This window comes from Lagenorhynchus albirostris, chromosome 13, assembly GCF_949774975.1.
Source record: "Lagenorhynchus albirostris chromosome 13, mLagAlb1.1, whole genome shotgun sequence".
Classification (NCBI taxonomy): Eukaryota; Metazoa; Chordata; class Mammalia; order Artiodactyla; family Delphinidae; genus Lagenorhynchus; species Lagenorhynchus albirostris.
Window position 1 is genome coordinate 7,251,750 of NC_083107.1, and position 24,752 is coordinate 7,276,501.

The following is a 24,752-nucleotide window of genomic DNA, read 5'->3' on the forward strand; positions in this document are numbered from 1 at the left end:
ACTAACCTCTGTGGGCCTTGATTCCCGGTCGCTCCCTGACACAGCAAAGTGTCAGTTCACGTGTGTCCCTTCCTCCACTAGATGTCACTGTAAGTCAACCGCTCGTGGCGGGGGACCTGGGTGTTTTACGGATCTTCCAGGGTTATTAAGCATGGTGGGTCCCTGAACTAGTGTCCTCCCGGACTGGGGAGTGCAGCGCGGGGCCGGGACTCGCAGAGACGAGGACAGCGCATCAACCCTAGCGGGAGGCTCGCAGGTCTCGGGGTGCAAAGCGGGCGCCGCGATGCAGAAGGCGGGCCGGCTCCGCGCTCCTCTCCGCCCCCGCGAGCGAGACGGTCACGTGCAGCGGAGGCGCTGACTCCCGAGGGCGGGCCTGGGAGGGGCGCCGCGCCCGCGGTTCGGGGTCGCCCGGGGCTAGGAGCGAGGCGGGCGCTTGCGCAGCGCGAGCCGGGGCCGGGACCGCCGTGGGCGGGGAAGGGCGGGGAGGAGCCTGGGAGCGCGCCGGCCGCCGGAGGGGGAGGGGCGGGGCGGAGCCGCGGCGCGCGCGCCCGTTGGAGGGGGAGGGACAGAGCAGCCACCGGGCGCGCTCAGGGCGGCCGCCGCGAGCTTGGGGCGAACGTGGACCGCGGCGCGGCGGTGTGACTCCTTACCCGGCCCTTCTCCCCGCCCCCGGCGAGGGCACCGTGCGGCGGCAGCGGCGGCGGCGGCGGCGGCGCCGGGGCCAGCGAGGCCGGAGGAGGCGGCCGTGCCCGGGCATGGTGGTCTGGGGCAACGCGAAAGGTGAGCGACCCCCGGGCCGGCGGCGGGGATGGGGGCGGGGTGGGACCGGCCTCGCGTCGCCGGGCGGCGGCCCGAGCGCGGGCGGCCTCAGGCGGGGCGGGGGCGGCGCGCCGGCCCGGCTCCCGCGGCCCTTGGTTCGCGGCCTGGGCGGCCCGCGGCGCCCGGAGCGCGGCCGCTGCCGGGTTATGTAACGCGTGACCTCCCCTTCCCCCTCCGCCATGGCGCAGCCGGCCCGCCGCCCGCGCTCGGCCGCCCGCTGAGGCGCCGCGCCGACGACTCGCGCCCGCGGCCCTGCTCGCCGGCCCCGCTCGGACCGCGCCATTCATTCATGCGCGCGGGCTGCCGGCCGGGGCCACGCGCTGGATGCTCCGCCCGGCCTCTCGCCGCGGCGTCTTCCCCGTGACCCCGCATCCCCCCACCCCTTGCCCCGCGTCGGATCCCGGCATCGGTGTCGGACTATCCGAAGGCAATTTTTACTCACTTATTTTTTCCTTGTTACTTATCTGTTGCCTTGATATGCAGAGCTCCTTTCCCCAACTGTCCTGGCAAGTGCCTGTTTCCCACTTCACTCCTTGTGAAAATGATTCAGCACCTGTGCAGACGGAAAGGGCCCTTTCCTTGTGTTTCCCTGCTCTTTCTACCGAAACCCAGTTTGTAAAGAAATACCTTAGTGTATCACTCATTAGTTGACCCCCCACCCACCTGATTTAAAAAAAAAAATTGCAGGTGGTGTAAGCCTGCTGTTTCTATCTTCTACATCTTTTCAGGTCACGTCCAGCATAGAAATGGTATCATTTAAGTGAAAATAACAAGACTAGCACATATCATCAAAGGGCTTGTAACTAACTGGTAAGGACTTGATGTAGCGATTCTTAATTCTGTCTGTCTCCCCGGCCTCTCCACTATCGTCTTCCAGAATTAGCCATTTCCGCTTTAGGGTAGGACATAGGATAACCTTGGTTCTTCCTGTGGACTTCGCGGTAACCCGTCCTGTGGGGTATACCGTTTACCTGCTTTCCAGACTTCCATCTCAGCTTTCCCACGTAGCCTTGTCTTAGCCGGAGCAGGTACTGCGGCCGTGTAGTTCCCTCCCTGTACTTCCTAGACTCATAGCGCACCTAGCGTCCCTCTTTTTCCAGCGATCCTTCCCTGGTCTAGAAGGATCTCCATTCACTTCTTAGGCTGTTTTTTTTGCCACTTCTCATGTGTTATGATGATTATCATTTTATCCGTATTCTCTTTTTCTCTATCTCCAGGTCTTTTGTGGGCAGAATCTGTACCAAACTTGTCATAGAACATTACTCCTATTTCATGGTAAACAATACGTATTTAAGTTTTTTTTTTTAAAGGCAGGAATCACTCTTTTAGGACTAATTTCTTTGAAACCTCAAGTAGTAAATATGTTTTCAAAATAATGTGTTTGAATATGTAAGATCACTCCATTTTCTCCAACCCCAACTTCAAAACTCAGATTCTGTGTAAGAGAAAGAAACCCATCCCCACCAGCAACAAGCTAGTCACTAATAAGAGAGACTACATGTAATGTATATTTTATAGTCCTTTCTTTCATAGCTGCTGTAGTAGGAAGATAAGAACTTCAGAGTTAGATGTAGATTTAAATTCTAGCTCTACCCATTACTAGCTGTGTTCTTGGACAATTTAAGTTATTAATATCTCTGATTTTTTTCTCATTTGTATAACGAAGATATTTCCTACCTTGGGTAACTGAGGATTAAATGAGCTCTTAAATGTAAGGCATCTAGTGAGTCCCTGGTACACAGTGGTGCTCCGTAAATACAAATTCCCTTTGGTATACCTTTTTATTGCAGTTCACAGTCTAGAATGAGCTGGGATGTGCTGAGACAAAGCATAAGAAAGCTAATCACAAGAGGTGATAGGTACCTCTTCTTGTCTCCAAATAAATGAACAAGCCCTAAACTAAGGAGCAGTAAAGCTCTTTCTGCTTCTCAAGAATGTATGAGTGTATGTGACATATTGTAATAAATCCTGGAGTATATTAAATAGAACATTTATAAATGAAGGAAATACCTTTTAATCTTACTTTCCTTCTATAACAGCTCCCACTAAAGCATTAACATGGATATTAAAAAGAATCTATGGGACATGAGGAAGGAGGAATATTAAAAAAGTCTTTTTCAGGGGCAATTAGGTTGCATGCTCTCCTTTTTAGTATCTCATCTACTTATGAACAGTACGGGAATCCTAGTCTGAGTTCAAGTATGTCTCCCTTAGACTGTTGCAACAGTGCCTTCCCCGGTGTCCCTATTTCTGTCGCTCCCTTCCCAACTGATCCCCACATAACAGAATGATCTTTTTAAACACTTTTTTTAATCTTTTTAAATAAATCATATTGTCACTCTCTTGGTGAAAACCCTCCAAAAGCTTCCTGTTACCCTTAAAATTGAATCAGAACTTTTTGCCGTTTCTCGAACAAACTGAACTGTTCCTCTCTTGGGGGTGTTAACGCTTGCTGTTCTTTTAGTTGGGCCACCCCTTCCTCCTGGTGGCTATCTTGCTCAGATGTCATCACATCAGAGTGATCTCTTTTCTGATCCCTACAATAGAAGCCAGCCCCTCTCTCTGTCACTTTTGATTCATTTTGCTTTATTTCTCTTCACAGCATTTATTACGAGGCAGAGATACACTCTTCACTCACTTACCCATTTCTCCCATAAGACTTCTTTGTTCCAAAGCCTCTCCCCCCCTGGAGGGCAGAGGCCTTGTCTGACTTGTTCATGACCCTGTCTCTGGTGCTTAGAAGGGTGCTTGGCACATAGCAGGCTCTCAGTAAAACTTAAGTGAATTAAGTGAATGAGTGGTATAGTTAATTTAAACATTAGTTCTGGAGTCAGACAGCCAGGGTCAGAATCCTGGCTCCTACCATTTACTGATTGTGTGGCCTTGGGCTAGTTAATATCTTTCGGTGCCTTAGTTTGCTCATCTGTAAGATGGGACAGTAATACCTACTTTTTACGATTATGGTAAGAAATAATTGAGTTAATGTATATAAAGTTCTTAGAACAGGGTTATTTCACAGTTTTGAAAACCAGTACTTGAAATTAGCTTGGAGTATTCACTTAGGACTTTGTGTTTTTGTGTGAGATTAAAAATGCAAGCATTGAATTTTATCTTTACTACTTTTACTGAATTTTTCTGGGCACCAAAGTTATATTTATGGATCTCCTTTTTAAAATAAATACATTTTGTGGATGTCTAGAACGGATTAAAAAATAAACTGCTAAGAATGGTGACCGGTATTCGGTCTTAATGTGTAAGTCAGCTTTTTTTAATTTATTTATTTTTTTTGCGGTACGCAGGCCTCTCACTGTTGTGGTCTCTCCCGTTGCGGAGCACAGGCTCCGGAAGCACAGGCTCAGCGGCCATGGCTCATGGGCCAAGCCGCTCTGCGGCATGTGGGATCTTCCCAGACCGGGGCACGAACCTGCATCCCCTGCATCAGCAGGCGGACTCTCAACCACTGTGCCACCAAGAAAGCCCTAAGTCAGCTTTTTTATTCTTAGATCTGTGGAAGATGCTAAGAGTGATTATCTCAACAGCTGCCCACGGGAGTGGCTTTTATATATTTCCCTTTGAAGCTCAGCTAGAGATGTAATTGTGGTGATGAAAGGACTTGCTGGAGGCTGAAGACAGGAAAATCCTTGAGATACAGTTGAAGTATGAGTCCTGTAGTAGTTGGGAAAGGAAAGATGTTTTACCATCTTTAGTGTGTTCAATTTCTGCCTTCTTTCATTATGGGTTGCCCACCCCCAAACTGTATTCGTAGAAACTAAGCTGCCTGTGGTGATTGCCCTTGCATAATACCAGTTATCTTTACTTAGTCCACTGGTCCTTAGTAAAATGCCTCTTTGTAGGAGCATTGTTTTATTTCATTTCTCAGTCTGAACTTTAGTCAATAGGATCCTAAACTTTGGGCCTTAAACTTAAAAAAAAAAAATCACAATACTGCTCTGTGTAACATTTGTTACAAAGTTTAATAATAATTGCTAAATCATTAAATATTTACTGTTGTGTCAGGCTCTTTGCTTAGTGCAGGGTCTCATTTAATCTTCACAACCACTGGGTCAGGTGGACACAGTTTTAAAGAAACAGATTTAGAGAGATGATGCTAATTGGGCAGGTCACACAGGTGAGAAGGAAGCCAGGATTTCAGTCTGCTTCCACCTGATTCCATAACCCAAGGTCACATCCACTTTGCTATGAGGCAGGTCGAAACAAGGTTTCTGTTTGGAAACTTGCGTTGTGTTTCATCACGTTATTTGTATGTGTTGTTCTTCTTTACTACTGGCAGTTTTATAGTTTTATGGCTGTTTTTTTCTTTTCTTTTTCTTTCTTGTTTTTTGGCTCTGACTACGACAGATCTTCCACAACTTAGAATGGAATTACTTTCAATTAAACCCATCGTAAGTTAAAAATGTTGTAAGTAAAAATGCATTTAATACACTTAACCTACTGGACATCGTAGGTTAGACTAGCCTACCTTAAACGTGCTCAGAACACTTACATTAGCCTATAGTTGGGCAAAATCAAGTAAGACAAAGCCTATTTTATAATAAAGTGTTGAACATCTCGTGTAACTTACTTAATACTCTACTGAAAGTGAAAAACGGAATGGTTGTAAGTGTATCAGTGGTTCCTCCTCCGGGTCGCGTGGCTGACTGGGAGCTGTAGTGCTGCTCCTGCCCAGCATCACAAGAGAGTACTGTACCGATATCTCTGGCTCCAGAAGAGATCAAAAGTCAAAGCACGGTTTCTGTTGGACGTGTATCACTTTGGCACCACCATAAAGCCAAAAAATTGTAAATCGAAGCATCGTAAGTTAGGAACCATCTCTACTATACTTAAATGTCTATTTTTTATGAGTGTGAAACATTTTAATAGGTTGATGATATGCAAAATCATTTTTCCTTATTAAATCATTAAAAATAAGTCAGCATCATGTGTGTCATGGTAGGTCAGCTTTGTAATTAGTTTGAAAAGGTTTTGCATGTAATAGAGGTGATGCCTCAGATTTAGGAAAACATGAATGTATTTAAATTTGCTTAAGGCTAAAAGAAATTTCAGGCGGCAAGTAAATACATGTGTTTCTGCCGATCATGGAGTGAATCTTTATTATTTTTGTTTTTAGTAAGGAAGGACTCATTGGTGTGGAGCGTTTTTACACAATGCTAAGTTTCAATGATTTTTGACATCTACTTGTGACACTTCAAAAATATGAAGAATATCTAAATTATGAGTTGTTGACTTCTCAGCACTTAAGTAGATTCAGAATGCCAGTGCTAGGATGAACCCTGTAGATTCTGTAGGCCATGCCCCTGTATTTTCCCTGAGGAAAAATGAGACCCAGAGAATCATCTGATGATCGAGGAGAAACGACCAGAATCTAGGGTTTTGTGGGGTGGATTTGTTTGTTTTAATACTTTAAAGCCATTTTTTCCTCTGCTACACTAAACTGCCCCCTTCATCATGCAGGGTAAGACCAGAGTATGCTTAGTATCTTATGTTCAAGAGGGTAGAGAATTGAGCGATATATTCATGTAAACTTGTGATTTAAAGTCATGAGGTTTTTTTTGTTAATCATTGGCTTTAAAGTAATAGAAACGATTCTGTAATGTAGTTAGAAATTATGCTTTCTCATTCACGTAGGCAGGTAACTGTCTTATGCACATAGGATGGTTTGACAAGCTTTTTAAAGACCTGATCTTTAAAGATCAGATCTTGTGGCTTTATCCTTAAATTAAAAGATTAGTTAGGGATGGGCAAAAAAGTTGGTTGTGATGTGAACAGTTTTTACTTGAGCCCAGTATCTGAGTAACCAAAATGTTGTCTATTGCTTTCAATCATGCCTGATCAGAACCAAGACTAAAACGAGCTCTTGGGAAGTTTAGTCAGAAAATAGTAGCTGAATTTTACATTTTCTAAATTCCATCATTTCTACACTTGAGATTGCTAATATGTTTTTATCATTTAGGCACTAGTCTTAGTTACATAATTGAAATTATGATTTAGATTCCTTACTCTTAAATGCTTTTCATCAAATTTCTCAATTTTATCTTACAATAAGCTGTATTTCTAGATGACTTACTGCCTATTTAAGCCTTTTTAATATAAATTTATTTATTTGTTTATTTTTGGCTGCGTTGGGTCTTCGTTACTGCACGCAGGCTTCTCTAGTTGTGGCGAGCGGGGCTACTCTTTGTTGTGGTGCGTGGGTTTCTCATTGCAGTGGCTTCTCTTGTTGCAGAGCACAGGCTCTAGGCATGCGGGCTTCAGTAGTTGTGGCACACGGGCTCAGTAGTTGTGGCTCGCGGGTTCTAGAGTGCAGGCTCAGTAGTTGTGGCGCATGGGCTTAACTACTCCGAAGCATGTGGTATCTTCTGAGACCAGGGATCAAACCCGTGTCCCCTGAATTGGCAGATTCTTAACCACTGCGCCACCAGGAAAATCCCTATTTTAAGCCTTTTTAAAAATTTAAGCTGGACGATCCTGAATTTAAAAAATATTTTAACAATTTCTTCTTCAACATTTTTGAGAGCATAACCAAAAAAGTCCCTTACTTTTTCTAATGCTTTATGCCTTAAAAAGTGCTTTTGCTTGACTTTTTCTCATTCAGCTCCCATAGAGTCCTGAGAAGAGAGGTAGGGCAGTATTTTATAGGCACAGTGTGATTCTGGCATTAACCACCCAGTGTTAGAACAGACATCACGGGTTAAGGGCACAGTCCACCAGACCCCCCTTACTTCAGGTGCCAGCTGCAGGCTCCAGGGCTTCCAGGCCACTGCACTTCTCACCAGCTGGCCACGTAATTGGGAGTTCCCACAGCCCCCTCAGACTTGATAATTTGTTAGAGTGACTCACAGAACTCAGGGATGGGCTGTACTTAGAATTATCGTTTTATTATAAGGGATACAAACCAGAACCTGCCAAAGGAAGAGATATGCAAAGAGAGGTCTGGGAGGGTCCCAAACATGATGCTTCCATGTGCTCAGGACACATCATCCTCCTGTATTGGTTTATGATTACCAACCAGGGAAGTTCACCCAAGCCTCAGGGTCCAGAGTTTTTATTGGATTTTTATTACATTGGCACGATTGATTGAGTCATGGGCCACAAGGTCGAATTTCATCTCCAAACCCCTTCCTTTTCCAGGAGGTCAGGCTGATAGCATATGGCTCAAAGCCAACCCTCTAATCACTTGGTTGGCCTTTCCAGAATGGCTAGCCCCATCTTGAAATGAGGGGCTTACTGGGAGTCACCTGTTAATAAAAAGATGTGTCCTAGGGGTCCACCATGGATAACAAGGAGACTCCTATCAGTTGTGAAATTCCAAGGGTTTAGAGTCTCCCAAGAACCAGGGACAAAGGCCAGCCAGCCACCCTGTTCATTAGAGAACAGTAGCTGAGGAGGTGAGAACAGATGCACAATTGTTACAGTTCAAACTAGAACACACCTCTGTAGTGGTAGCTCGGAGATCTCCAGTATACTAAAAATTGGAGCAGGTTGCATTTCAGTATATTTATGTATGTAGAAAGGTTGCCTTCTGTTGAAAATTATAGCGTTTTTTTTTTATCGGTATAATAGTATTTGAAACCTGGGTTGATGTTCATTTGAGTGAAATATTTTATTTATGTAAATTGTGTTGTAGGTAGGATTATAAACTACATACTCTTTGGTATTTTTTTAAAAACACAATAATTTTGGCTCAAAAAGCTTGATTTTGGTATTTCTTTTTGAGTTTGTAATTTTAGGCTTAGGTTATTACTACTGTTAACTGAAAGGAAATCTAAACTTAAGGTGGAGGTGTTGATAATGTATTTGTTGTTAGAGCTGTAAAAATGTTGTAGTAACTTAGTTGCCACTTTGAATTTTAGATCTTGAGTTGAAGTTACTAGCTGTTCAAGTTTACAGTGTTGAAGGTTAATAATGTTTTTTTGCATATCGTTTATGCCCAGTAGAAAATCTTACTTCCGATTGTCACTTAAAGGTTATTACATTCTCTTGGAGCTCACTGAGTGTTTCTCAGAATTAGCGTCTATTAATTCAGGCATAGAGTGCATTAATAAGTGTCTGTTGAAGAATGTAGCATCTCCTTAGAATGTCATATCATCCTAAAAAGTAGTGGGTTTTTTGTTGTTGTTGCTTTTAATCTATTATGGGGGGTTCTTGGCATGAAGCGAGGGAAGCGAGGCCAGAAGGTAATGCAGTGGCAGTTTCTTCAACATTCTACTCTGTTTTCACTTGCAGTTACACTTACCATAAGGATTTGTGAGAAAAGAGATGCGTGACAGATGGAACTGATAGCAGATCTAGAAAAGAGTGAGTTTGACCATATTTTTTGAATTGCAGTTACTCAGAAGGATTTGTTTTTAGTTATATGCCACCATGTATGCCGGTTTACCTTGTGAGTTTGGAGATCTAATGCATTGTGCGGATGCAATACATGTGATGAGGACTGCTGCCGAGACAAGTTAATAAATCTTGGTGTAGATGAGGCTGGGGAGCCAGAACCTTTCCCATCTGTGTGCAGCCATCCCATCCCCCATCATTTATATGCACAAGTTCACACTTCCTTTCCTGACTTTCACAAAGGAGGGTTCAAACTTCTTAGTATGATATTCGGGACATTCCCTCAGCTACCTTGTTAGTTCATCTATCACTGTCTCTGTGTCAGCCCCAGAATGTTGCCTTAAACATCTTTTTCTCTTTTATGTTTTTGCTCGTGAATTTCCTTCTTCTTGAATTCACCCCCTCACTCCCCTCTGCCCGTTCAAATCCTACTTATTGCCCTCAGCCCAGATCCACCTTTTCAGTGAAGCCTTCTTGGATCTCTTCTCCAAGGGGAGCTTTACTGCTGTCTTCTGTGTGGTCTGTTGTGTTTTGTCGGTGCCTCTAATGTTGGCTCCTGACTGTAGTCCTATGCACATCTTTCTTCTCTAACAGGTAGCTTTGGATTGTGGTTTACACTTTACTCATCTTGAAAACTGAAAATTACAGTAAATACTCCGTGAATATGGAGTAACGTGTTAGATCAGACCTGGGATTTGCGGGGAGAGGGAGTGGGAGGCAAAGGACAGGAGAGATCTCCCTCCCAGACCAACTGGGGAGTTGCCTTTATGCCTGTTGTGAAATTCTTTCTGCTAGGGCACATTGTAACAGCATTCTTTCTACATAGTATACTGTCTCATTACCTCTGAACTTCTCCGGTCCTTGTCTCTGTTCTCGGTGACCACTCTAGGTACACCACAGGCAGAATTGGTGGTTCTCAAAGTATGTGCCTCATGCCAGCAGCATCGGCATTACCTGGGAACTTTTTAGAAATACAAATTCCCAGCCCCACTCCTGACCTACAAAATGAGAAACTTGGAGTTGGGGCCCAGCAGTCGGTTTTAACACATTATTGACCGGAGACGTATCAGTACATTTTTAGAGAGTGATGCAATTAACATCACCATGCGAAGTTGTTGGAGCTTAAAATTGATCAAAGGTTCATTATACAACTTAAGACTGTCATTATGATTCACATTTTGCTCCTTTAGATTTTTGTTCCAACCTTGTGTATATTATAAACGTAAAATTTTCAAAAATGACGTATTGCAAAATTTTGAGTGAAGAATTTTTCAGTGAATTTTATGCAGATACATTCTCTGATTGTCCGAGCAACGTATATACTAATGTCTCAGAAGATGATAGTTCTTCAGAATATAGTTCTGATTCAGACGATGTGAATATTAGAGCAACAAAAAGACAAAAAAACCTTAGTGATTGATTCTGATACAGAAAGTGAAAATGAAGCTCACGATGCTGGAGAATGCTCCTTTTCTTCCACAGAAGAGTGGATTGAAGACAACATTTCACAAAAATTAGAAGACTTTACAGGTGTGTCGGGTGTAACTATTGAATGTAATAACGCACAAAATGTTAGTGAGATAACAGAATTAATTTTTGGCCAGCCAAAATAAAAACTGCCGGGCACGGGCATTAGATTCTGCAAAAATCCCCTGGTCAGTAATGAGTTTAACAAGCCCTCTAAGTGATACTGGTGAAGACTCAAGAATGAGAACCGCTGCTCACGATACAGCCCCCTCTTCTTTGATGTTACCTCCTTTATTCTCCAGCTGAGTTCTGTCCCTGTTTACTTGTGCTGTGGCCTTTGGAGTCTTTGATTTATTGCAACCTTGAACTTTTCTTCAGTTAACCCTTTGGCTTTCGTATGAGACTGTGCTGCCTCTCCTTAGTGAAGATCACTGGCTTTTTACTCCTTATAGATTCTTTTCTTTATCATATCATCTCCAGAATATTCTTTTCTTTTCCTCTGTAGCCTGATCCCTACTTTTGGACATGCTGACTTTGAGATGCATGTGGGACATCCTGGTGGAGATACTTAATGAGCGATAGGAGTTCATGAAGGTGAGGGAAGCCAGTTCATCTTGCCGCACCCTGGAAAGCCAGAGAAGGAGGTTCTTTGTACTTTATTAAAATGGTGTCTTCATTTCCGTTCCCATCTATGGAAATCTATAATTACAGGGAAGAAAATTATTAGTGATTCTTTTAGAACGCCTCCTTCCGCTTGTTTTCAAATGACTGATTTTGTTAGATCAGTCATTTGCAGTGGGGGAGGGGTACGTATTTTCATTGTTACGAATAACCAAGAGGATAAGAGAGAAATTTGTTATATTAAATTGTTTGGGATAGAACATTTGCTTTTAATAAGATCAGCCTCAAACTGGGACATTACAGATGTTATGCATTTTCAGTTTTAATACAGGTTTCCCCTGCTACCTGGAAGTAGAGTGTTCCTGTGAAACCTTTCTTAAGCCGAAATGGCCAAAAGCAAAGAAACCATTACCGTAGGACTCATCTTGCTAACGGATGCACAGAATAAACCAAGATAAAGCACAGATGCTCACAGACAGTGACACAGTCCAAAACCATGGGGGCTTGATGCTGAGATGCTGAGCAAGGTTCCTGGGCAAGGACTGGGCGGTACCAAGGTGCTTGGGGAGGACGCTCCCTCTGCAGCAGCCTGCTGTAAGACAGGCTGAATGCTGCTTTTGCTTTGCCCTTTTTGTTTTGTAAAAGTGAAAATCTTCTTGGGGTTTCTTTTGGTTAGCGGAAACGGGTACTAATGTAGGTCTTCCGTAAGAGCGAAGTGGTGCGAAGTAAGCTTTTGAAAAGTGGAGGATGCCTGTGTATCTAGACATTTTTCTTATATATCTTATTGCTTGTCTCTCCTTTTATTTCTGCGTCGTTTATTGAAATAACTGACTCTAAGTCATAATATGAAGACAGTGAAATGCACTTAGGTTCATTAGGGTGCAGGCTAACCAGGTACCAGGGTGCAAGGCTGTGACAGAGACTTGAGAGCGCAGTGATGCAGAGAGTGAAGTAGCTCTCTCCGCTGTGATGGGGGTGGCGGTTCACAGCTGATGAACTACTGCTTGTTTTAGGTCATTCGGGGGCCCAGGTTCCTTCTGTTTGCTTAGCCATCCGCTAGGGTATTGTCCTTATTCTCTTGGTTGAAGCCGAGTTACCTCACAGCTGCATTCCAAAAAAAGTAAACAACTTCCTTTAAGGATAGATGGCACAGAATTTTGTATACGTTACTCTGTTCGCATCTCGTTGGCCAGAACTTAATCACGTGGCCACTCCTGATTTAAAGGAGCTGAGGAAATGTAGCCTCTTGGCAACCCTGCTCCCCACTAAGAGGGGGTGGGAGAGGTGTTCTTTTACTAAAAGAAAGGGAGACTGAACACTAGGGGACAGTTGTCATTCTGCCACTCCAGAGTTTGGGGATCCCCAAGACCACCGTCACGTTCAGTAATTCACTAGAAGGACTCAGAACTCTTGAAAGCTGTTGTGCTTGTGGTTATGATTTATTACAGTGAAAGGTTACAGGTTAAAACCAGCCAAAGAGAGGCATGGGGCACACAGGAGAGGTCCACGTGTGGAACTTTGAGTTGTCCTCACCACAGGAATCTAGGATGGAGGTGACTTCTGTTAATGACAACTGACAATGCCCATGAAGTATTGCCAACCAGGGGAGCTCACCTAAGCCTTAGTGTCCAGGGTTTGTATTGGAGTTTGGTCAAATAGATGAGGCTGACCTTCTGTCTCCAGCCTCTCAGAAGGTTGGTAGTGCATGGTCTGAAGCCTCCACCGTATATCACAAATCACATTGTTAGACTATCTGGAGTGACTCTTAGCCCCTAGATAAACAGACATTTGTCAGGCAGGGCGTTCCGAGAGCAAAGGCCAGACCCCTCTTTGAGCAGGGTTAATTCTTTACTGCATAGCCACATCTGTGCATAGCCTTTGAGTTTTTTTAACAGAGTAGCATAATATGTGTACTTTCATCTTAAAAGCCTTTTTAAAAAATGGATAGATATATAGAATCATACATTTAAAAAACTGCAAGAGACTAGGGTTTGTCAGGTCCACCTCTATCCACAAATGAAAGAACTAAGATCTGACTGCTTAAAAGGTCAGTTAAAGTTGGTAGTGTCTCTGGGTCTCTACTTCTCATGAATATGGACGTGTACAGTTGGGGTCTAGATGCAAGCTGTCTGTTGGACCTGTTTTCCTCCTTAGTCCTTCTGTCACATGTATGGCAGCTACTGTTCTGACCCAGACAGGTGCTAGGGTCAAAGCATCTGTTTTGTTGAATTGTATTAGGCTGGTTCAATTCAGTAGGAGTGTTCTTTTCAGGAGTTTATTATACTGATAGCATTGTTTGTTTCTCCACTGAAGATTGGAGACATAGGTTTGTACAAGGTGAGTGTGGTTTTGTGCCGCAAACCAGCCGTGCAGCCTTATCAGATATTTTATCTTAGCCCTTCCATCCTAGAAGGCGCCTATGTGCAAAATAGCTAGTATTTGGCCTGCCTACTCCATGGATGTGTTGTCAAGATAAATACGATATGTAAGGACCCCTTGGAAAAATAAAAGCACTATGGAAAGGTAAGATATAGTGGTGTGTTGAAATTTTTAAAATTTAAATGTTAAAAATTTAAGGAGTACTGAAAAAAAGGAAATGTAAAGTGTCAGTCAACAGGTGAATTTTTTAAAAGAAGGTGGGAATATGGTAATTTTCCCTTCCCTTTTTCTGTTTCCTGCATTTTCTCAGTTTTCTGCAGTAAACATATAGTGCTTTTATAAATCGAGAAGGAAAAACTATTTTTGAAAAGGAACACTTAACAAGACTGAATACCGAAAACACTCAGAGCAGTGTATAAACACAAATCATGAATTTGGAGGGTAATAGAGAATGCCTCAAGAAAAGATAGATCAGACTCAGTTCTAGAAAAGGCTTCAGTACCCACATGTATAATTTGTTGTTTAGAGAGTGCTGTGTATGTTGTAGCCCCTTTTATTTGGTGGGTTAAAGTTCTTTGAAGTCTGTGTTTGTTTGGTGTTGATCAAAATGGTATCATATAGTACAGGAATTGTTTAACTGTGCATAAAAAATTGATAATAGGAAAATGCTTCGGTATACTGAAGGTGAAGAGACCAGGTTAAAAAAAATTTTTAAGGGTTCTATTACACTAGGAATAATGTTTGGTCTAAATATTTTGACATTTTATTTTTATATGTTTTTCAAAGGTATTTTAAATACATGAAATACATGCTGTATTATGATATAAACTTGTCAGCTCGGTTTAGAATCCCTAAAAACCAGTATATGGTGAAGACAAAAGATTGTTACAAAGGCACAATAATGCCCTTCACACAGGTGTCTGATCGTTGTTTTTAATACCTTGGTGAAAGTCTCTTCAAAGTCAAAACCTGACTAGTATGTAGGTGGGTCTAGAAGAAGGTTCTGCTTCCCTGGGTTTTGAGATTCAAGAATCTCCATTGTGCTCTGATAACTTCAGTGGTCTGAGAACTATAGCCTTAGACAATGATGGTCTCTAAGGTTGAACCAAAACAAAACCTCAAAACAGCTGTTTATCTGGTATTGAAGCCTTCAGCATTTAAGGACAGATGAGAGCCCAGTGGAGCAGCTTTGTTAAACTTTGTCAGTGACTGTGTCCTAGCACTTCATTTACTTTGTCACTCATGAGGAGGATACTTGGCCCTAGTAAATTAGTTTTGCACATGGCCTCCCACTGCCCTCCCCAGGAAAAAATCCCAGATGTGCTATACAAATGTCCTGGAGAAGGACAGCCTGCTTCTTAGCTTTGTATCCTAAGTGGACATCCCGGTTACCCCCTTCCCTGCAGCTAACCAGTCCCTGTGAACCCAGTTGCCAGTGTCACAGTCCTTTTTTTAAACTTTCTTTATTTTTAAAAATATATTTTAAAAAGTTTTAGTTGTGGTAAAATGCATATAACATACAATTTACCATCTTCACCATTTTTAAGTGTGGCATTAAGTATGTTCACACTGTTGTGTAACCATCACCACCATCTGTCTTCCCAGAATGCTTTTCACCTTGCATAACTGAAACTGTACCTGTTAAACAGTAGCTCCCTGCCCTCCCAGCCCCTGGCAGCCACCCTTCTGCTTTCTGTCTCTGTGAATCTTACCACTGTAGATACCTTATATAGGTGGAATAATATGGCACTTGTCTTTTTGTGACTGGCGTATTTCACTTAGCATAATGCCCTCGAGGTCCATCCATGTTGCAGCATTTGTTGGACTTACCTTCCTTTTTTTTTTTGAATTTTATTTTATTTATTTTTTTAATACTACCTTCCTTTTTAAGGCTGAATAGTGTTCCACTTTATGTATATACCACACTTTGTCTATCCATTCATCCATCTGTGGACACTTGGGTTGCTTCTGTCTTTTGGCATTTGGGAATAATGCTGCTGTGAACATGGGTGTACAAATATCTTGAGACCTTGCTTTCAAGCCTTTTGGGTGTGTACCCAGAAGTGGAATTGCTGGATCATATGGCAGTGCTATTTCTAATTTTTTGAGGAACCACCATAGCATTTTCCATAATGGCTACACCATTTTACATTCCCACCAACAGTGCACAAGAGTTCCAGTTTTTTCACATGCACGTTAACACTTATTTTGTTTTTTTTGGTTTTTTTTGATTGTAGCCATCCTAATGGGTATGAGACGTTATCTCGTGGTTTCAATTTGCATTTCTCTAATGGTTAGTGATGCTAAGCATCTTTTCATAGGCTTAATGGCCATTTGTATATTTTCTTTAAAGAGATGTCTATTTAAATTTTGTGTCCATTTTTTAATCAGTGTATTTGTTTTTCATTAAGTTGTAGCACTTCTTTATATATTCTGGATATTAGTCCCTTTTCAGGTAGATGTTTTAAAATATCTCCTCTCATTCTGTGAGTTGCCTTTTGCTCAGTTGATTGTGCCTTTTTGATGCACATTTTAAAATTTTGGTATGGTCCAATTTATTTTTTTCTTTTGTTGCCTATGCTTTGGTGTCATCCAAGAAATCATTGCCAAATCCAATGTCATGAAGCTTTCTCCTATGTTTTCTTCTAAGAGCTTCATAGTTTTAGGTCTTACATTTAGGTCTTTGATCCATTTTCAGTTAATTTTTGTATATGGTGTACGTTAAGGGTCCAACTTTATTCTTTTGCCTGTGGATATTCAGTTTTCCCAACTTCATTTGTCAAAAAGACGGTGCTTTCCCCCATTGAATGGTCCTAGAGAAGTCCTTTTAAATACACAGGTCCCTGGGATGGGTCATACCTTAAGCCAGTTATTAAGCAGTTTCTTAATTGTTAGCAGAGAATTGACAGCTAACTAAGGTAGAGAAGGAGGCCCTGAAGAAGGAAAAAAGAGGTGTTGAGCAGCGATGTGGTGGGAGCTGCAAGTAAACTTGCTTTATTTTGGCCTTGCCTGGTGATGGTCTGTGTGGCTGCGTGCTCTTTTCTCTGCATTTGTGGAGCATTCATAGATGAGTATGCTACCATAATATGCACATTCATTCTTCCATTGTGTATTCATTTCTGTATTCCAGTTCATTCAGCAACTATTTCTTTTTTTCCTGATAAATTTTTTTCTTGTTTACTTTTATTTTTTTTAACATTTTGAAGAGTGTGGTCCATTTATTTATTTTTTAACATCTTTATTGGAGTATAATTGCTTTACAATGGTGTGTTAGTTTCTGCTGTATAACATAGTGAATCAGCTACACATATACATATATCCCCATATCTCCTCCCTCTTGCATCTCCCTCCCACCCTCCCACCCTCCCTATCCCACCCCTCTAGGTGGTCACAAAGCACTGAGCTGATCTCCCTGTGCTATGCAGCTGCTTCCCACTAGCTATCAGTTTTACGTTTGGTAGTGTATATATGTCCATGCCACTCTCTCACTTCGTCGCAGCTTGCCCTTCCCCCTCCCCGTGTCCTCAAGTCCATTCTCTACGTCTGCGTCTTTATTCCTGTCCTGCCCCTAGGTTCTTCAGAACCTTTTTTTTTTTAGATTCCATATATAGTTGTTAGCATATGGTATTTGTTTTTCTCTTTCTGACTTACTTCACTCCGTATGACAGACTCTAGGTCCACCCACCTCACTACAAATAACTCAATTTCGTTTCTTTTTATGGCTGAGTAATATTCCATTGTATATATGTGCTGCATGTTCTTTATCCATTCATCTGTCGATGGACACTTAGGTTGCTTCCATGTCCTGGCTATTGTAAATAGAGCTGCAGTGAACATTGGGGTGCATGTATCTTTTTCAGTTACGGTTTTCTCAGGGTATATGCCCAGTAGTGGGATTGCTGGGTCATATGGTAGTTCTATTTTCAGTTTTTCAAGGAACCTCCATACTCTTCTGCATAGTGGCTGTATCAATTTACATTCCCACCAACAGTCAGCAACTATTTCTTAAGTAACTGTTAAATGAAGATAAGATAAACCCATACATGTACATATGGCTAGATTAATGAGACTGAATAAAAGCCACTCACTTTCATTACTTAATTAATAGTCAATATACTTGAGAGTTATGAATATGAAAGCAACAGATTAACACTGACGAATATGTATTTGGGCATTTTCTGGGTATGTAGTGGGAATTTTTCTCCAAGAGTCTGCAAGAGTTTCATCTGAAAACTAGAAGGCAATTTTTATTTGCAAGTCTGGCTTGATAATTGGATGGCTTTTGTTAAAGGGCATTCTCTTTTTAGTGAGCAGGGTTAGTCAAGAGGACACATTGTAATTCGGAACACTGTGTAGGGTTACGGTTGTAACCCTAACCCTAACTGAACTATCTAGCATCTGCTGTTGGACAGAAGAAAGTTACACAACTGATGTCATCCAGCAGTGACAGGGCTGATGAATTGCTACTCCTAATATTCAGCAAAGACCAGTTTTACAGTTAGGTTTTTACCCCTAATCCATTGTCATAGGCCATCTTAATCTACATATATATTATTTAAATGGATTTGATAGGACAAGCTGCCTTAAATCTTCTCTGGGATACATTTTTAAAAATATAAATAAACATGTAGAACATCAAAGTTGTTACATAATCAAATTTCTGAAATTGAAGTACATTACTAAAGTATGTGAATATAGTAGTTTTAATTTTTTATGTTTAGTTTCTGAAAATAGTTCTTCAGTATGTCTTGTGTAGAGCACCAAGGGGAACTCTAGTAGTCAACTACCCAAATGTCTGATAGTGAGAGAGCCGGATAAGATAGTAATTGAGACTCAGAGAGATGGAGATTTACCAGAGATTAATGAAGCTAGTTAGAGGCAGAGCCTGGATTAGGAAGAAATCCCTCACCCCTATCTTTTATTCATAATCTTTTGATTCACGTATGCTGTGTATTATGCTACAAACAATAACAGATTGATTGTCATTGTAGTTTTATTCAGTCCGTTTTTAACATTGATTTATCCAGATGTTTATTGTTTACCTTGTTGGGTTTTTTTTCTGTATTTTTGATGGTTCATCCAAGAGAATTTTCCTTCTATCTAAGGGATATCCTTTAGAATTTCCTTTAGACAAGTTTGCTGGTGGCATTAACCTCTTTTTATTTGCCTGAAAGTGCCTTTATTTCATCTTTCTTGATTGAATATTTCTCTGGGTTTAGAATTCTAAGTTAGTAATCATATTCTTTCAGCACTGTTGTCTTCTGGCTCTGTTGTTTCTGTTGAAAAGACAGCTGTCTGTTTAATTGCTGCTCCTTTGAGTATTTTGATGGAATCTCTGATTTTCCTACCCATGGCAGCTTTTAAGATGTTTTTTTTCTGTCTTCAGTTTTTCATAGTTTTACTATTATATGTCTAGATATAGATTCTATTTTTTCCTGTTTGGGGCTCATTGGGCTTCTTGAATTTGTGGCTTGATATCTTTAATCAGTTTTAGACTGTTTTAGTCATTATTTCTTTAAATATAACTTCTGTTTTTCTCCTTTTTCCCTCCAGTTTATTTAAATTAGACTTTCTCGTGTATCCCCGGTGTCTCATCTCCCATATTCTCCGTCCTTTTGTGCTTTATCTGGACATTTTCTTCTGACTTATTCCAGTTATGCTTTTTTTTTTTTTTTTTGCGGTACGTGGACCTCTCACTGTTGTGGCCTCTCCTGTTGCGGAGCACAGGCTCCAGACGCGCAGGCTCAGTGGCCATGGCTCATGGGCCCAGCCGCTCTGCGGCATGTGGGATCTTCCTGGACCAGGGCACGAACCCGTGTCCCCTGAATTGGCAGGCGGCCTCTCAACCACTCAATGAGGGAAGCCCCCAGTTATGCTTTTATTTGTTTTTTGGTTTTTTTTGGTTTTATCTATTTATTAAGTTCTTAATTTCTAATATTGTATCTTTCAATTCTAGAGTCACCGTTTAGTTATTTCTAATATTTTCCAGTTCTTTACTGATATACTGAAATTTGTCTTTTCCCTCTTTGAGCCAGGGTAAGCTTGATTAATTTAAAGTCTACCTTAAATTCCGTATCTGGAGTCTCTGTAGGTCTGTCTGTTGTTGTTTCTTTTTTCTGTTGGTTCATGTGATCTTTCTTTGTGTGCCTGGTGATTTTTATTTGTGTACTAGATACTATATTTGCAAACTCATTTGTAGAAATATATGAAGTTTAGGAAGTTGTCTCATCCTCAGAGGATCCACATTTCCTTCTGCCAGGTGCCGTGGGGCACTCATGGGGCAGCCTGGGGTCACCTGGATCTGCTTTCGGAGACTGAGATGACCTGGGGCAGGATACTCTGGTCGGCCTGCCTCCAGTTTACTCTGATCCTGGGGTCCTACGCCCAGGTGTGAGAGCTGTGTCCTAGGAAGAGAGCCCTAGCTGTTGTTGCCTTAGCTCTGTGTTTGTTCTCAGCCACTCCTTGAGAATTGCCAGATTTCTCAGAGGGAAAGGGTCTCCCAGTTTGGGGAGATGATGTGAGGTGGCAGGTCTCCTCTGTCATCTGCTGAATCTTGGCTCAGTGATTTTTCATTGTTTGCTAGGCCTTCTGTGTCTTGAGGCAGTTTTTTAAAACTATGTTTTGTCTAGCTTTCCTCCTCCTCAGTGGGAGGGTAGGTCCAAATTACCTAGTTCACTGTTTGTTATGGGATTTTCTCAAAAGTAGAATTTGAATGTGTAAAATGAAATATGTTTATTTCTTTTTTCCTTTTCTTGATCTTAATTGAATCCTGCACCAATAGGAGTTTGCTGTACATAGGTCAAATTATATTCTTTGAAATTGGATGAAATTACATCTTCAGTCCTTCATTCCTTTCACTTTTCAAAACTTTAAACATTTGGCTGGGATAGCTCTTTTACTTTGGAATGGGGGAAGAACCTTTAAAACTTTTTTTAAAAAATGATTTTGTTTCATACTGGTCTACCCTCATTAAACTATGGATAAAGATTTTCATATTGGCCTTTTGCAATAGGTACCTGGTAGATCTTAAATAAATGAGGCTTTTAAGTAGATGGCCAGATGAATTAAACTTTTTAAATGTATTTTGTTCTTTAATTTATGTTCATTTAGCAGATTAATAGTTGCAGATAATTTTTGTGAGTGTGCATTCTTAATGTACAGTGGCCAGAACACCCACACTCTTTACTTGTAAGAGCAGATGTGCAGAGTCATAGTTTATACTGAAGTCAAGAACTGTGTGTTAACACATTTCCCAGACTCCTTTAAGATAAGAGAGAGGTCTTGAGGGACTGGACAAAGTGAGCCTCTTGAAAACAGAAGAAGTATTGAACAGCACTGATGGCAGTCCTGGGACTCAGGGTGAACACATTGGGTAGCCATGCCCTTACCTTCGTCAAACTTAAAAAGGCAAAACAAAGCAAAGCAGCCCTTCTCTCCGCCAGCATCCACAGCACCTGATCAGGGTTAATCACTTTGCCTCCTGTTCTCAGCCCTTTCCACCTGCCCCTTGTCTCTCTGTTGGACTCAACTCTGACTCTCTCTGCATGTCTTTCAGTCACCTGTTAAGAGTAGACAGTAAAAATTCATAATTAATATAAAGTCAGCAAGGAGAAATTATAAATCCTGTATATACTAAGAATAGAAATATTTGAAAGAAAATATCTGCTGATGTGTGTGGATAAAGTGTGGCTATCTTAAGATGTTATTCAATAAAAGATTTTTTTAAAGCATATCAAAGTCAGTTTATCTTGGATAACGTATAAGCCTTCTCCAATGGTGTATGGTAACCCTTTGATATTAACCTATATAATTATTAGAAGAAAAATACTTAATTGGAGATCATATTAATTTTGTGAAGAATAATGCAGCCATGTCCCAAGATGTAGCCATTTGGGTTAGAAGAATTTGACTTCACAAGGAATTTCATATAATGCCTGCTTTGATTTATACCTTGTTCACCACTAAGCCAGCTGACACTTGAGATGAGCCATTTTGGTGGCTTCATGGTATAGTTGGTCATGTGTTGCCTTAAGGAGAATGCCAGATTTACCAATTTATTATTGGTGATAGTCTTTCTGCATCATGTCCCCTAGTTGCTTTGATTGACTTCTTTTAGGATTTTTGCATAATAGATGAATTACACTATGACTGTACTCTTAAGTGTGCAGTATGTAATAGCAAAGACAGAATTTAAGAGCCATATTATAGGGCAGTGCATGAAGGAAAATGTTTTCTTAGGTTCCATTAACATTAATGTTAAGTAAGCACAGTATGTTAGTTGGATTTTGTGATGTTTTACGTAAGACGGTGTTAGGATTGATGGCCAGAAATGCATAAAAGTTTTTCCTGTTAAAATTAAAATTTAAAATAGTTATAATTAAAACCTGATACTTAGCTGTAAGGAGTTTTGGGGGGAACAAATTTCACTTGTGAAGCCAGAGAATGATATGCTTTGGAAAAAGTTTCCTCAGTATGATATTTTGAACTTTTATGAATTGAAGATTTGAATTTATTTTAATTTCTCATTTTTCTTGATATTGAAATAAGATATCAATTAGTAGTACCTTTTGTCACGAAATTGATATATTTCTTTCTTCCCCTAATACAGAAGCTCCACCATGAGACGAGGTGGATGGAGGAAGCGAGCTGAGGATGACTGGGAAAAATGGGTGTGTTTTAAAAGAATAAAGATAATTATATTGAACTGTCTAGGTATTTTTCATTCTTCTTTTAGTTTATAATGTGGTTGAAGGCGTTTTCTAAATTGTAAATCACTTTAGACACCAACTCTGTGTTTTCACAGTGTATTGAAAGCTTAAACTTTGAGAAATTTTGTCCTGAGGAAATAAATGTTCTGGTGCACAGAATTTATTGTATGATAATTTTATTGCAGCATTGTTAATAATACTGAAAAACATTAAAACGTAGATATCCAGTAATAGGGGATTATCTCTATACCGTGGAACAGTGTACACCCATCATTTAGCTGTATATTTCTTAAGCTGGCAAGATGGCCTTAACTAAAAGGGTGTATTATAAAGGACTGTTATTACATATGATCCTATTTGTGTAAAACCTCTGTGTTCTGAGGCACAGAAATAACTTTGAAAGTAAGATCCCAAAATGTTAGCAATGAATGGGATCATAGCTAATTTAAATTTTCTTAAAATGTTGACAGCATGTAATATTTGAGTAATCAAAAACAATGAAGTCATTTCCATTTTGGAAAAAAATATATACCACTTCTAAACACCTACAGCTTTATTCTAAAAACCTTATTGATAAAGTAAAATTGATAGTCTTAATCGATTAACCTTAATTATTTCGACGTTCAGGAAAGGTGTGGCTGAATTCATAGATTTGTCAAGGTCTTTAGCAAAAATAATAATGTTTTTATATTCTTTTTGAGGTTGGTGTTATGAATATTAGTAGTACTACCAGATAGATTGATTAGATCCAGAATTTAGCCACTGAATCACTTATTGTATTCTTATCTACATGTATGGAAGCCTTTACTGGTTTGTCAAACTGCTTCATTTTACTTGAATTTATTAATCTTAAGCTTCACATACACAGAAGATAGTGGAAGCCAGTCAAAATATATTCTTACTGACCACTTGTCAAATTTTTAATTGATTTACGCTTTGGTATAACTTTTGCTTGATTTTGTAGATAAGAACAATATTTTGTGGCATTACACTTATTAACCTTGACTTACCTTTTCCCTCTTTTAACGGAACTTTTACCATTGTAACAATGTGATAGAATCATTAAACATTGAGTTGACAGAGGGAAAAACTCTCCCTTGACCTGCCTGTTTTATTGCCTTGCATTATGGTTCATGTTTGTCATTATACCTTATGTCATCCTTATACCTTGGTTACTAGCACAGAGTAAGGCCTTTTTATTATTTTTTTTTTAAATATAAATTTCTTTCTAAAAAGGGGAGGGTGGGAAGAAAAATAAAACTTTTGTGATTAGTTTACCTTTTCTTTAATTCTAGGGTGGGTATATGGCTGCCAAGGTCCAGAAACTGGAGCAACAGTTTCGATCAGATGCTGCTATACAGAAGGACGGAGCTTCATCTACAATTTTTAGTGGCGTCGCCATCTATGTTAATGGATATACAGGTTGAGTACTCTTTACTTTTTAGGTACCCCATTTTGGCATGTACTTTTATTAGGATTGGGAGCGATTTGTTTTAAATTCTGTTTTTAATTATTTATTTTGTATATAAAAAAGGTAAAAGTAAAACCCTCTGCTTAGATACCCCTCCTTCACGTTTCCTTTCCCTCCCCCTGTGCCTGCCATTGTCTTATTTTAAATTTTATCAAAGCACATAGTTTTTTAAAGTCAAGTGAGGTTTAAAATGAAAAATTAGGATCCTCCTGCTTAAACAACTCATTACACGTATGGGGCTTGTCAACTGTGAGCTTCAATAGAGGGGGATCTGGTAGGGCCACTTCATTGGCGAATCTTCAGCTGTAATTATCCAGAGGTCCTTTTGGGCTGGTGGAGGAGGGGGTGGAGTGTGTGTGTCAGATTTCCCAGACTCTTGCCTAGAGAAGGGTGTAAACCCAGCTGCTGGCATCCTGGTTGCCAGGAGGGAAGGAGAGGGCCAGGAATCTCACTGTTTAGGGAGTAGAGTGCCATTTAATCTCCCTGCTGTGTTCTTTCCTCCTCTCCATCCCTTCTCCCCTCCTGCTGTGCCTGTTGTCATCGAGTCCAGTATCTGGAAGGGACAGGATCGTGTTTCATTGTGAGTTGGAGAGGAGTTCTGGAATTCTAATTCACAGTTTCAGCCGTGAGCTTCCTGTTTTACAACCTGTCCACAAGCCCACTCTTGGAGGTGCCCAGTGCCTCTGTTTTCACGAGTTTCTCTTGGTTTCACTGGCACCAAGCAGTGTCTTCTGGGTCTCTACACAGCCAGCTCATCTTTCAGATCTTATCTTTCTCTGATCTGCCCCGTCAGTTACCACTTGTCTGTTGGCTGTCAGATTTTACTGCCAAAGTTTTCTTTTTATTCTCTTGAGGATTCCTCTCCTCTTAAGATCATTTTCTTGTGTTTTTTGAGGTGAATGGCTATAAATATTTGTGTTGGTCGGTTAACGGTATTTCCT

The 24,752-nt window shown here is 40.8% G+C and overlaps 1 protein-coding gene across 4 annotated transcripts in view; it reads left to right on the forward strand.

Annotated features, from left to right (window-relative positions):
- The first annotated feature begins 658 nt into the window (after positions 1–658).
- REV1 (REV1 DNA directed polymerase) overlaps positions 659–24,752 on the forward strand; it is an 81,946-nt gene continuing 57,852 nt past the window's right edge. For 2 of the 4 annotated variants that reach the window (XM_060169248.1, XM_060169251.1), the window contains exons 1-4: positions 668–780; positions 9,064–9,135; positions 22,241–22,301; positions 23,636–23,762. In XM_060169248.1, the coding sequence (XP_060025231.1) occupies positions 22,251–22,301; positions 23,636–23,762 (178 nt within the window). In that variant the 5' untranslated portion in view covers positions 668–780; positions 9,064–9,135; positions 22,241–22,250. Of the gene's footprint in view, positions 781–9,063; positions 9,136–22,240; positions 22,302–23,635; positions 23,763–24,752 lie in introns of all 4 variants that reach the window. The other 2 variants (XR_009544110.1, XM_060169249.1) reach the window with 2 other exon arrangements.